Source organism: Falco rusticolus, chromosome 2, assembly GCF_015220075.1.
Source record: "Falco rusticolus isolate bFalRus1 chromosome 2, bFalRus1.pri, whole genome shotgun sequence".
Classification (NCBI taxonomy): Eukaryota; Metazoa; Chordata; class Aves; order Falconiformes; family Falconidae; genus Falco; species Falco rusticolus.
In genome coordinates, this window is record NC_051188.1 from 58,626,524 (window position 1) to 58,641,425 (window position 14,902).

General features: G+C 38.1%; 1 protein-coding gene across 1 annotated transcript in view; it reads right to left on the bottom strand.

Annotated features, from left to right (window-relative positions):
• Positions 1-1,327: 1,327 nt before the first annotated feature.
• The window catches only part of FGF14 (fibroblast growth factor 14), a 140,371-nt gene continuing 126,796 nt past the window's right edge, over positions 1,328-14,902 (bottom strand). Inside the window, exons 4-5 of the mRNA XM_037378053.1 lie at positions 7,647-7,845; positions 1,328-5,069 (exon numbers count right to left, since the gene is read on the bottom strand). Of these exons, the coding sequence (XP_037233950.1) occupies positions 4,933-5,069; positions 7,647-7,845 (336 nt within the window). The 3' untranslated portion in view covers positions 1,328-4,932. The remainder of the gene's footprint in view (positions 5,070-7,646; positions 7,846-14,902) is intronic.

The following is a 14,902-nucleotide window of genomic DNA, read 5'->3' on the forward strand; positions in this document are numbered from 1 at the left end:
AATAGCTGTATTAATAAAATGGGATTTTGTACCTCATTCCCTGTGATGGGACTCCCAGATACATAAATTGTAAAAGCAGGAAGAGGCGTAAGGGAGTGAAACATACTGCTTGATCTTTCATACCTAGTGACTATAAAATCTTGTTTCCAGGCCTGTGGCAAAAGGCATTTCTAGGTGGCAAAAATAAATTGGATAAATGGGGATTTTGTACTGGTTAGAGTGATAAACAGAAGGTACTATAGCCTTGCTTTCTTGTGAGAGAAAGAACACAATCCAGAAGTGTGCCGAATGTTTCTACAATAGACTTGCAAGATTATGTCTATTGTATGTAACGTACCTGTAAAATAGCCTATAAAAGAGGTGAGGATTGATTTGCTTCTAAAATTTATTAACCCACTTGCGATCCCTTTTTCCCCTGGCCATAGTGTCTTTTAGAAAAATGTAGATGAACTTTTAACCATGTACCTGCTCTGACATTTCTGATGCACTGCCTTTGCTTTACAGAATGTCATCTTATTTTGTAGCTAAATGATACTGGGATGAAGAAGGCTAAGTTGAATATTTCTGTGACTAGGTAATAGAACAAAACTTTTATTACATCTTTAAAAATAAACCACAGATTTGCATTAGTCATCACAAAAACCCCTCTGTTACTAGACATTTTAAAATACATTGCACAGAATATGAATTTATCTAAAGGGGCATTTAAAAGAAAGATAACCTACCTACTTAGTCTGACTTTACTGGCATTCCTATTTGAATAGAGCTGAGTAATTTCTTCTTTATACCAATAGACAGATGGATCAGCAAGACACACTTGTAGTGTACGGACCAAACTGCCTGCTTTCATACCTCTTTGTTTATGGTGGTTTTAAACCCAAAGAAAGTTTACCTACATATATATATAAAAAGTCAGAGTTCTTAGTGCTGTTTCAGGTATATACCATAGTCAAAATGAATTGCTTTGTGTTTTTGGGGAGAGGGGGGTTGTTAAGAACCAACTGGAGTCTACACAAGTTAAAGTTTGTGAAGATGATAGTATATTAAAAAATTATTTGAGAGTGGCTAATCCCCCCTGCAAATTATGAAAAAGCTGTGTTACGTGAAATACAAAGCACGTAAAAGCTATAGTCACCTTTCTATAGGCTCTATCATATGAGCAATCTCATAAGGATTCTTGTGTATTTATAAAATTCTTGAAGTACAACAAAATGGTGCTTTGTTGAAGTGGTTCATATCTACTTTAGATTTCTAAAACAGTGCAGGTGTGACTGATTTTGCCAAATAGAACTGTAGCTGAAATACAGGTTTCAGGGAAAAAAGGAAAGAGATAATGACTTTTTGCAGTGTTAACATATGAAATGGTAAGATGAGTTTGGATTGCTGTGCAAACAGTCTCTCTCAGAGATTAGATAAAACCCAGAAGAACAAAATACAAAGCAAGCATGCAAAAGATCTGGAATGCTGCAGATTCACAGACAGCTGGACATGTAAGTACAAAACCCCAACCTGTAAATACAAATTGATTCCATCAGGTTTACTGTACAGTATGTTAGTAGTAACAGACAGTTGAAAACAGCTTTCACTTAACAGCAAAATTAATTTTAGAGGGAAGAAAATGGTGAAGTCTTATCCTGGAGAACAGCAAGAGAGGTATTATATTAAGGAGCTAAAATTTTCTTTGGCATGGTAAAAGGGGAGAACTGAGTTTGCCAACCTATTTTCATGAAGTTTCACCATCCTGTGGCCAGTGCAATGATGTTTTGCACAGTCTACTTCTTACAGAAACTTTTTTGTTGTTTTCTGGTATGCCTTTATAGAAATGTTTTATTCATCATGTTGAATCTGTGTATACAACAAATAAGAATAAACACAAACTGTACAAGGCAGACAAACTCTTTGCATATATGTATGTAAATTTAGTAATACAGACCAGCAGTGCTTTGATAGACATATCCTACTACATGCAGTTCATTCTTGCCATCCTCTTCCCATGCAACAGATGAGACGAGACAAAATTAAAGGAAGGAAACAAAGCACAAAGACCCCTTTGCTATGTTTAAACAGACAGTAGAAAAAATATTTTTTAGGACATCTATTCATTGGATTAGACACACATATGGATTTAGCCCATAGAAACAAAACCAGAAAATAATAAATAAAATGCTGTATTTCCAGTATGTACTAACTGCTTACAAAAACTAAGTCTGGCCTTAATTATAGCCCCCCAAACTGGCTCACAGATCATAATTGCTCAGGATCAAAAGTTTAACATTGAAAACAATACTTATGTAGCATCAGGCCATGAATGAGAACCTCCTTGCATGGCTCAGCCAGATCTCCAGCCCTGTCTTTCCCCAGGCTCTTACACTGGGTGAATAAAAAGACATCTGGATGGGATGTGAACACATATAATCCCTCTGTGTGAACTCTTACAAAATTCAGGTGAGAGAGAAAGAGAATGCAGCCTTCAGCTCTATTATCTTACTCAAAATATTGTGAAGTACTGCTCTCATAATTGCAGGAAAGCCTGGGGCCTCCTCTGGGACCCAGCAGATAGTACAACATCAAGGCTGCTGCCTCCCATGGCTCCTCCAGATGGAAAGCAAGCCCCCAGCTCACCATGTGAGTTGCTTTGGTTTTGTTTTCTTTTCTCAGGGATGGTGCATAAATCCCACTGGACCAGATGGAATGAGAAGGGTGCACCGAAGTTTTTAATAAAGCGTTGCTTTCCACACACACGTATTTAGTGCTAGCAGGCAAGGGCACAGTCTAAGTCAAAGTTTCTTTGCATTTTTATCACAGTATTGAGTAGGTTTATATGTTTTTTTCTCTACATGGACAGTGGGTTTCATGCTTAACTCATTCCCTCCCTAGAAAGACCCAACATCAAGTGTTAGCTTGCTGTTCTCAGATTTATAAACCAGGAAGTCTGGCCTATGGGGGGGGGGGGGGGGGGAGTTTCTCTAGAATTTAGCAGCTTTACAGTAGCCTCCTTGAAGAGTGCACTAAACGTTGCTTATCAAATACAGAAAGTGTTTAAAAACTAGCATGAAGACTTCATTCAGACTGAATCAGTTGTTCAGCTGAGTAGACAGGGAGTTTGAAATAACCACAGCAGTCTCTGTTAGGGACTTCAGCACAAAGATGTGATAAAATGAATTGCCAGAAATACAAGGGTAAAAATGGAATGGATAGTTTCCTTTTTTTGTCCTTAAAAATCAAGGTAACAGCAAGAGGCCAAGAGAGTGTTGCCACAGAGTTTTCCAGACTGAGGTACAGTTTGGTCCTTGTTGCCCTTTCTGAGAAACAAATACCTTCTGAAGTATACACAGAGTACCCATATTTTTAGTCTCCTGAAAGCCTGTGACTAAGTGTGCAACACTTCAGTGGCTTCTCTGTGGCATTCTCTAAATCTTCCCTCTCCCCCCACAACATTGGTTTAATTGTTCACAAGTGACAAACTCAAAAGAGTTGGTGTTTCTGGTAGTATGATCCAAGGCTTCAATTTTATAATGTTTTTGATTTCTTCTAGGTTCATGTAGGAGAAAGTACAGTATACAGAGATCAAGGCACGGCACCTTCAATCTAGCAATTTGGTGGGCATATTATCCTAGGAAGCTGGGTGGAGGTACATACTGGGATATCAGTGAGATACATAGGATCGGACTCGCATGCTTAGCTAAAAATAAAAATAAACTTTTGTAATATGTCCAGTTTTAAAACTTTTTTTTTAAAACACCAGAAATATTAAACTATAATTTGTAACTACCCTTTGCATTGGTGCTGCAAAAAAGAACACAACAACATCCTTGCCCATGCTTTGCTAAGTAGGTGTGGGATTCAGCCAAAAATGACAATGGCATTAAGTTCAGTTCCTTAAAAAACAGGAAAGGATTATATTTGAAATGGATTTAGGTAGCGCAATTCTGGTTAGTCTTATTTTTTATTTTTTTTTTATTGGTGGTGGTTGTTTTTCAAACAATGAAGATTTAGTAGATGAAAAATGAGCCTTAATTCAGGCCTACAAGGCCTACAAAATTCTCTGGACCCACTTTCCCAAAAATGAGTGGGTCTTGCTCGCTGGGCAAGGCAAATGTTACCATTACCAGTAAGCCTGTGATATGTATAAAACACACACACACACAAAGAAACTATAGGGGGATGCCAAACACTCGTTCCAGAAGACTTCCTGTTGGTTGTGTTTGACACTCTTCCCTCCACTATAATGCCAACCTCAGAAGCACAGTATCTGTTACTAAAGAGTATTCACGTTTAATCATTATTGTAAGCCAGAGACAACAATCCTATTCTTTATAGATATAATTTGTAATAATAGATTTTTGAAGGCTTCCTGATTCCCTGATTGCTTTCAAAACTGAGCCACCGGCAACACTTAAGTTATAGAGAAACACAATCCCTGCAAAAGGTCACAGACAGTGGAGCGAGCAGCCTTATAAAAAAGGGAAGAAGAGAAATCCATAATAGCACAGGTTTACAGCATCTAACTAGAAATTACTTGATTATTTGTGTGCTACAAAATCGAACTTAAACACATGGATTTTGCTGAAACTGGACTCAAAAAGGGATTATGGGCAATTGTCAGCAGGCAAGGTATCAAGTGTATTTGTGAAGTATGTCATTCACATGAAGTGTCACAGTCACAGAAAAGATATTAAAAAGGCATTCCAATATCTGGTAGGGCATTCCATGGTCTGAGTTTAGCTGGTTCATCCAGGTGTCTTCTTGTTGTGGGTGGAGTTACATGTTGAGATTTATCCGCTTGCAACAACTCAGGTCAGAAACAGCAACAGGCAGGTCTGTGACTTGCCGCAAGCTGATCCACAGACATTGCAGAGGGGAAGTCTGGCAAGGATAAATCACTCAACTGTACTCAGGACTCAATAAGTCACAACACCTGTGAGGATCTGGCTATGTCGTCTTACTCTTGTTAACTGGTTTGCCGCCATTCATTATTGCAGATGCACTTGTGCTTTTACTTGGAGTTACCCCAGCCTTTGGCACTGTTTCTCCAATATCATGCAAAGATGGTTCTCGATACATGGCAACTGAGGGGAGAAAAGAGAAAAGAAGAGATATTTTTAAGAATGTATTTAATTTAAGAGCTCATCTCAAATAGGATTAATTTTCTACAATAATTGATATTGTAATGTAATCCACGTTCCTCCTGCATGTGAGGGAAACTATTTACTTGTGCTGCATGACTGATAGCTTTTCTTGACCTTCCAAATTTCTCACTTCTTCCATATCTGACCTAAAAACACAGCAGGAAACTGTGTGCTTGCTTGTTTAATGGAAACTATAGAAGCTTTGGAAATTAAATACTACTGTTCTGTCTTTGCATGAGTCAGACAAACAAAAATATACAGAGATATGCAAACACATGTGTGTGTGTGTGTGTGTGTATACACACCCCTAAAATAAATATTTCACAAGTTTTTATAAGTAAAACGTAAGACAGATTATGCTTAACAAATGGGATCATATGATACATTTGTCTAGACTTAAGCATTCTTCTTTAGTCCTACGTTGCAAGACTAGGCTTGGGTCCAGTTCTACAAAGTTATTTGTGCATCTGTCTCCCACATCTGAGGAGCTTGGCCATGATCTCTTCAAGTGCATACTGAAGACATGTCCAGGACAGTGCTGTGGAGACTATACAAGAGGTTTGGGGTTTTTTTCTTCCTCCTTTCCAAAAACATATGCAGTAGCCACTGATCTCCACTGAACGTAGAAGTACAGGAAACTCCTAATTAAACTATTAACCGAATTCTTAGAGGAGTTAAAAGTTTGTTGCTGGGCTTCAGTCCCTGTCTAACCACTTTAAATTCATTGAGGAAAATACGTGTGTTCAATTACACAGTTCCAGCGTTATGCTGCCTTCATGATTAATGCTCTTGGATAATTCAATTTAATTTTCCATGTCACTGAATCAGGTAATATTTCCACTTATAACTAACTTCAGTAGCATTTATTTATATCAGAGCAACGTTAAAGGAGATGTCAAAGCAGTCAAAGGAATTAATCATCACACTATGATTTTGGGACTGTCTGTGTGCTGCCATAGAGAGCACAATCCCTTCATCCCTTGGCTAATTAGAGCAAGAGGCTGGAGCATCAAAGTACTGACCTTGATCTTCAATGGTGTGAAGTTTCGTAATAAATATGAAGGGTCTCATAGCATCATTAACTAATCAAATACTTGTTCTAACATTTCTAGTGACATAATCTAAATCCTTTTATGGCTTCTGAAAATCTGAAATTCAATGTCTTCTCTGGAGTACATATGGCTGGTTGTGATCCATGTCTTCAGAGCACCCCCATAACTGTGTTTAGGACACTTTACTGATTAATTAAAAGAACTTGATGAAATAACACCATGACCTACAGAAATACTGAGTAACATGAGGTGGAACTATAAAGTAAGGAATTAGGTAGCAGAGCTGTCATATCTGATGTCTCTCGTGGGCAAGTTATTGCTAAGCCGTATTTAAACTATTTTGATAGTCTGACCATTCAGACATTAATAAAGAAAGTAGCTTCTTTCCTAATCTACATGGATTGACGTTGCTTTTAAAAATGCACTGGCTTTCCCTCCCTAAAATTCTTACAATTTAATATAAAAGAATTGAGATATAAAGTGTCAGTATTGTTGAGAGCTCATGGAAATACCATAAGCATTTGCAAGACAAGGAAAGCACGAAGGCATTAGCCTGAGTTCAAAATGAAGTTAAAGCATAGGATTATTCAGATTCTTTCCTTATGATGAAACTCTAAACAATTTAACAAACTGATCCTTTAATAAAAAAATCTAAGTTAAAATGTTAAAAGAAATTGGACTGCTAACTAAATCATTACTTAGGTACGTGTTTTCAGATGTTAAGTAATGAGATAATTTTCAGAATAACTGAGGCTATGTGTAGCAATAATACCAGTGAAATTTGGGGTGCCATCAGGACCAGAAGCAAAAAGCAGTATAGGTTTATAAAGGCCTGCAGAACACATAGGATAAAACAAAAAGTTCCAAGATATAAATGGATGTACTTTTCAGATAATGTGTGACATCATTTTGGTGTGTAAGCTTAGTATGACATTTATTTGCCTCTGTCTTGGTTTGAAGGCCAGCTTACACAAGTTATGTGCATTACATCAGCCGGCTAAGTAATACAGTATGATTTATTTTATAAAGAGACCTTTGTGTTTTGTATTAGAAAGCTTTTACTTTGAAATGTTGACATTTCATCCATTCCTTTTATAACTCCCAATTATCCTACAATATCCATTATTTCATTCTTGCTTAATGCAAGGACTATTTTCTCACTGCAAGCCTCACAACAGCTTTTGTCCCTACCAAGAGAATATTTTAAAAACAGCACAATGCACTTCCACAAAAGATTTATTTTCTTGCAAAATGACCTCTTAATCCCTGGAAAAAAATGATTTTACATCTGCCTTTATAGCATCACTATGCTGAAGTGCAAAACTGCTCCATGAATCCTGGGGACTGTCATTTGGAAAGGCCCCTGTGCGGGGCACGCACATTCACAAAGGGTATTTTAGAAACCATTCCCTCTTCTTCTTGTGACATTTATAGGAGGACCTGCCAGCAATGGACCGAGCCTCACCTTCCAATGGCTTGGGTAGAAAATGAGCTGCTGGTTTTGTTTTCTTCACTCTGTTTCCTTTCATGACCTGCCCTTCTTTGTTCAGCCCCAAGAACCAGGCCCTCCCGGACTCCTGTTGTCTGTAGAGCATGGATGAGTAGATTACATAGTAATTTTCAAAAACAGACTCCTTGAATTTGCACTCTGGTGTAAAAAGTTCCTGTGAGAGGAAAAGCAAATGTTAAATGATATCTCTAAGTTGTGGCTTCTGTTTTGTTAACTTGCAAATACCTCTTGATAAGCTTAATATATGACTTATAATAAGGTTCTGCTTTGAGACCAGGAGATCTGTCTTCATTCAGAAGACCTCCAGGTGAAGTTATTCCACCTCCCATGGATACCTCTGTTTCCCCATCTGTGCAACAGGGATAGTATATTTTCAAAGTAGAGAGGAAGCATCACAGGCATAGAAGCGCTATTGAAAAAACAGGCATAATTATTATTGTGCTTATTTTTCTGATAGGATATCCTTGTAAAGATTAAGAAGATCTATGCTAAAATAGCATTAATGAAAAAACAGTTGTTCAGTTTTCACATACTAAATGCAAGAAACTCCCTTATTGCTTATAACAACTAATATTTGATGCTTAAAAAATGTTGCTACCTAAATATTAAAATATGTATAAGTTTCCTAGAGTCCACATGGCCTGAAACACCACAAGAAAACACTATTTTGATGTACAAATATATGTACAAAGAAAAATAAGTCCTACTGACATCCTTAACATTCATCCCAAAACTGGAATGCTTTTCAGAGTTCACATTCAGTAACACAGCAGTTGTCCTCAACTCTTTACTAAGGTTAACCTAAGCACAAACTTCAGTAGATCAGTAGCCAAATAATAATTTAAATTTTTTTCTAATACACAAGAAACTAACAAAATAAACAGTGTGAAAATATATTGAGACAGAGTTTACCAAAATCCTTTGAAAAAACCCATCAAGTTAATAAGGAAATAAAATTGCATTTAAAATATCACGAGAAAATAGGATTTTGTGTGAGTGTGATTTTCTGTCTTTGGACCCATCTGCTGAAACCTGTGGAAGATATGACATAAAAGGAGGAGGTAGATGGGGAAAAGTGGAAGTTAGCTTGCTAAGCTTTCAGAGCAAAAAGTTCTTAGCCTTGACTTCTCTTTTTTATATTTCTTTCAGTTACTTTTCCCAAGAAGCAAAAATCTGGAAATATGAAGTATATTTTTACTTCTCCATTCACAGTATTTTTCTTTTCCCTGCCCATCTTTCTGCTCCCAGCCCCACGCAGTACCGAGTTAACACTCAGCGGGTAATGTGTTTTCAGGGTCTCCATGCCATCTCTAGCTGCCTGTATATTTTAAGACTTTCACAGCTGTTTCTGTCACAGGTTTCCTTTCTGGAAATTGTAGTCCTTAAAGCCACAGTTCCCCATAGCAGCAAGCACAGATGAAGTACTTTTTTGCATCTGCACTAAATGTCATTTAGTGCATAACCGGATTCTCCTCACATCAGGGTACACAGTATTTGTGTTGCCATGGCTTAAGTTACCACCTGTAAGCAAAGCTCTCTTGATGGACACCATGCGTACTATTAGCTTTCTCAATTATGGAACATCTTTTAGCCTGAAATAAAAAGAATTAGTGTATGGGCTTGACAGTCCTGAGTTAATGGTTGGACTTGATGATCTTATCGGAATTTTCCAACCTAAATGCTTCTAATTTTATCCAGCAACAGGCTAAAATAAATTACTGCAGCAGTTGGGAAATAATTTGCAAACCTGCCCTAAACCAGCTTGTTTTGTCTGTTTGAACAAGTACACTTAGTGTCTACAGGTCACACTCATATACAGGATGCAAAAAGTATTCTCTGCTGTGTGCAATGGCCATATTTTGCACTGCTACTTCTTTACCACCTGTGTGCACAACAGTATATATGTACGCATGCAGAAATGCAAATACAGTCTGTACCAAAGGCATCAAAACTACTGAATGGAAATACCTTAACTGCACCTTCTCCTTTGCCACAGGGCTTTTTCTCTCTCTGTTCCAAGACTTTAAGACATCTGTTGTTTGTGTTACTCTCCTTTATCCTCCACTGATTCCAAATCACAGTAGGGCTCAAGGAGACTCAAAATAAAAACAGAAGGCAAGGCGGCATGCTAGAGGGAATGCCTGTTAAAGCCTAGCACAAGCATTTACATGCAAGTCATGTTCCTCAGCTGTTGAAACAGCAGATGCTAATCAGGAAATGCCTACGCAGCTCTCCTTATTACCTGCTTCACTGCAAATGCTACCCCCTGTGTTCCCCACTAAGTTTCACTTCCTTGTAAAGCTCAATTACCATAAACACTACTTCTTAGCCAATACTCACTTTTTTTGCTATAAACAAAAGCTGTTTGTCATTCCATGCTCCCCCATACTAGAAATGGTTGGTTGCCTGTAAACGCTATTTGTGTGTTTTTCCAAACAATATCCATTTGCATACTAAAGTATGATTCCTTCAAATCATATCCCTCCTCTGAATCAAACTTGGCTCTTTCTCATTTCTTTGGCATGTACAGTAGCATTGCTGACAGCGCACAGCATATGAAGCGGTAGGTATTTACTTTACCAAGTCAAAGAAAATTGATTATGTCAACACAATTACTTGGCTACTCCTAAATGCAGACTGATAGACTGGACAAACGGGCATAATTTCTATGTCTTTGTTACAAAAAACATAGTAAAAGTCTGCTAATTTTTTTTGGCAAACAGAGAAGAGCCAAACCTAAATGCTGTATTTGGCCTACAAGTAGTGAAGCTATCCTACTCCAGATGTCTGGGTAGCGTAACAGCTTCAGACGCAGTTTGCAGTCATCCAGTATATTAGGGTGCAGTTCTGCCCAGGATAAACTCTCAGTCAAAAAGGTCACTTAAATATGCGTTACTTTAAAGCAGGCTAATAGTTGTGGGGATGTATTATAACAGTGATGTGGGGAGTATTCATTAGTGGAAATTAGGCACCTGGTGATGACTATATTGAACTGCAGACACCATTTCCTCTAAGGAAAGAATTACTCAGAAAGGGACTTCCGAAATGGGCACCTTCCCTGTGGCTCAGGTGGAAACTGAATATTTCTAGGTTAAGAGTGATATCTAAAGCCTTGTCTCAGACACCATCTCAGCTGGCTGAAAAGCTGTAAGCACCTATATTTTCTCCAGTAAGTAGCCATGACACCTAAGATGCTGTTTCTGCATGTACTTGGGACAAATCTAGATCTGCATACCTAAGACTCAACCCAGTAAGAACTCTGAGAAAATTACTAATGTGCTAACAGCACTGACTTAAAAAAAAAAATAAATCATCCACACACGACTTCATTCAAAGCCATTGCTGGAGGGAAAGGCAGTACAATGGCATTTTATGAGAAACTCAATGGTGAAAGCACTCCCCTAGGCTACCTGCCTATCTGTATCCAACCTGTATCTAGCTGAAAGTCATTTAGATCTTCCTTGCAAGAATGACTTTCTGGGTTTTGATCCCAGGACATTTTGTATTAGGAAGTGAATGAATAAATTGCAAAAACATACATGACTAACAAACAGGAATTTGTGTTCAGGATTTCTCTTCCAAGGTCAGTGCCCAGACTTAACCTGAAGTCTTATATAAAAGGTGGTTTTCTCCTGTCAAAGCAACATTTGAAAAATAAAGTATATACCAGTTGCCAATTTCTAAAACCCCAGGAGTAGGTTTTGGCTGTAAACTGCAATCTGATACAGCTTCCTGGGTCCTAGAGAAGTGAAGGATGTATTAAATTGCACCTTGCTGAGAAGAATTTTCACTTGGATATTTTTGCCAGCTTCCCATCAAGCTTTTGGTTGCTGTGAGTCCTATTTTCAGATGTTTTAATTCTCCTGGTTGCTATAGCATTAATAAGTATCACAACACACAGGTCGTGGGTTCCAACTCCTGGAATCAAAAAGTCTGTCATTGCAGAGTTCTTCGTTTTGGGGTCCCCACCAGTGTTGCCAAAACTCAGCACTGGACTTTGGCCATCATAATGGTGGAGTCTTAGCTCATGGAGCCATGTGGTGCTGTCAGAATCGACTTTAATTTAAGAACAAAACACTAATGAAATAAAGAGCCATCACTCACATCTCAAACTTAGGAGTGCCTGTATGAAGATCAGGTTACCTGTGTTCTCAACATGGAGGCAGAAGGACTATTGCAAAGCAATTTAGATGACAACTGAGATGATTTCCCTACCAAGTAATGTCTTTCTACCAATCAGAGGCTGAAGTCTGACATGATGAAGCTAGGCCTCCATGCCAGTCAATAATATGGTGCAGTAGTAAATGGCTATAGTTCAAAATCAAAGTACAGCATGCTTTACTGTCCCACAAGTCATCGAGTAAATGAAAATATTTGAATAAGTTATCAGTGCAACTTCCAGTTTCTGGGCTTTCACAATTTAGTCTGCTCAGTTTAGCTAGCTTTAATGAAGTTGCACATGTCCATTTGTAGCCATGGCCCTTCACTTAAACTAATTCCTACAAAGCATGTACTTTTTTTTACTACAGGACTCGGAAGGAAGAAATAATTATGCAGCTACGAACAAGACAACTATGCTGCAAACCAGAGTTGCAAACTAGCATGACAACACAGCTAGCCATATAGCTTCTAGATATTGTTTAAAAATTACAAGAACACCTGCAATTTTAAACTACAACTCTGTTCAGTAAATGAATCATAATGAGGTGTCAGGGCTAAATAAAAAGGAACCTTCCACTTCACACCACGCGGAAAGTGTAAGACCACAGCTCTACCATGGTCATCAAAGCAGGCATTTCCAAGGACAAGGGCTTCCACAAGTTTCCTACCTTGGACTCTTGAACCTTCAAGCCTCTTTAGACTTGTGTTTTATTCTGAAAAATAGGAAAGGAGGGTATTGTTCTAGTTACAGCACACAGAAATTATATAGCTAGCAGTCAGCCTCTTGAATTGTAGCCAGCAGCAAATAAGGAGGCAGTGGAATTCCCTGGAGATGGGCACAACGGGACTCGATCATCACGCAGGGCAGCAAAAGTGCAGCTGCAGGAGCTGCCAAGCAGAAAACACAACTTCAAGGCACACTCAAAGAGATTGCCAGACAAGGAACAGCCACTCTAATAAAGCACTGTAAAAAAACCCCAAACCCTGATACTATTTATTATTTGCACTTAGAAGTCCAGGTCATGGAACAGGACCTCAGTGCTTTGGAAGCAAAGACCAAGTGGACTCTTCCTGATGTGAACAACTCTCAGTCCCAATAGTGATTGATACAGGGCAAAAAAACCCTCCAAAATATCCAGGCAATGATAACAGCATGCTAGTAGCTGGGTAGCAAACACTTTTTGTAAGAATGATGAAAAAGGATTTTTAAGAAGAGACTGGCAAAAGGACAACACAAGCTCTGTGGAGGCTTATGGGAAACTTCTGCGGAGTGGGAAAAGCAGCACAGAGACAGCACAAAGTTATTTTGGGGGTCAGAGGCTAGCAACACAGGAATCAAAAGAAGGAAGTGATATTTTAATAGTGGATAGAAAGGTTGGAAATGACTCATAAAGAAGGGCCTTAAAATTGACGAGAAGCAGTCTGTGTTTAATGAGAAGGCACTCAGAAGAGAAATACATTTAAAATAATGAATCTGGGAAATGAACTTTGCGTCATACTTCTGGATGGAGATTGTGGGGGTAGCACTATGTTGCTCAGTGCAGGAGGAGAGGTTGCTGGAGTAACCGAGGAGTGAAATGATGAGATCCCAGAAAAGAGCTGCAGTGCTGTAGAAGGGCAAAGGGCCATATCATAGACGTATTTATGCAGCGAGACCTGTAAGATCTGGAGGTTTGACCTGCACAAGAGAACTTAAACTGATATTTCTCTGACTTGCTGCACATTGAATTAAGTGACTTAGACTACCTTCTTACAGTATACCTATTTGAAAAATGCTGGTGTAAGAGAATAAAAAAGTTACTCAAGATTTCCCATCCACAGCACCACGATTTTCCAACTCCTGAGCTGGCCAAAAGGCTACAGGTCAAAATGATCTTGTTCTGAGTTCACCTTCAAGGGGCAGAAAACCCAGCAATACATGGTTAGGTACTTTATGATTAAGGAGAAATTGATATCATGTTCCCTGTATGCTAAGAAGACATTTAGCTGGTCTGGGCCTAAAAGCCCCTTAATACAAGCATAATTTTTAAACACAAAAACACAAGAACAGAATTCTCTATGTGCAAACTGGCCAAGTAAGATACCACGGAACATGAAGCTTTAGCTACCACTACAGAGTTTGCAGTGATTTTACTAACAAAGCTTCAAAATAAAATGCAGTAATAGATGAACCTGCAAATGCTACAGACACCCCATGAAAGGAGCAAATGCTCAGAAGTCCGTTCACATACTTTCCATGGTCTTTGACAGAAAATTTCCTTAATAGGCTACAACAGTCAAAGGACACCATTACTGGCTCTTCAGAGCTAGTGTTATTTCTGTTCTCTGGAAGATTCCTAAACACAAGAACTTTAAAAAAAATAATCATTTTTTTTTTTTAAAAAAAAAGGACTTGATATCATGCAGGTGAAAAATCAGGGATGTTCTTTCTGTTAAAGAATCACTGAGGGTGCAGTAAGGATGTCAGCATGTAAACCCAAAACTTTTAGCTATAATTCCTATCTCTCATCTTTTACTTTTTTAAAAGACCTGAAGATGTGAATAGCACTGCTTGTAAAGAAACAAAACGCAGGTTTTGACAAAATTTAGGTAAAAGTAAATGTGAATTTATGCTATTGCAACTATTAGCACTTACTTCACTAGGATTTCTAATTAACAGGCATATGGCTGCTAATGTTAATAATGTAGCAATATTTTTATTCGTGTACATTCATGGGCATCTAAAATAAGGTGATTAATAAAAGCCGCATAGCATATATAAAGACAAACTAATAAAACCCAGTTTGGACAGATTTTTGTGTGTTTTTAAGACAGTGTTGATCACAGCCTGAATTTGGTTTCATTTTCTGTCCAGATTGAAACAGAACAGCTTGGATTACAAAAAATTCCTTGTTTCATAACAGAAAGGTTGCTTTGCTTACAGCTGGCATCTATGGTCATATCAAACTGTAATTTATTAAAGGCAATAATATTTTGTATGGAAGGCAGAGCATATACTCATCATTTACCATTTGCAAGATTAAATGATGTTAGATAAAAGCATATTTTAA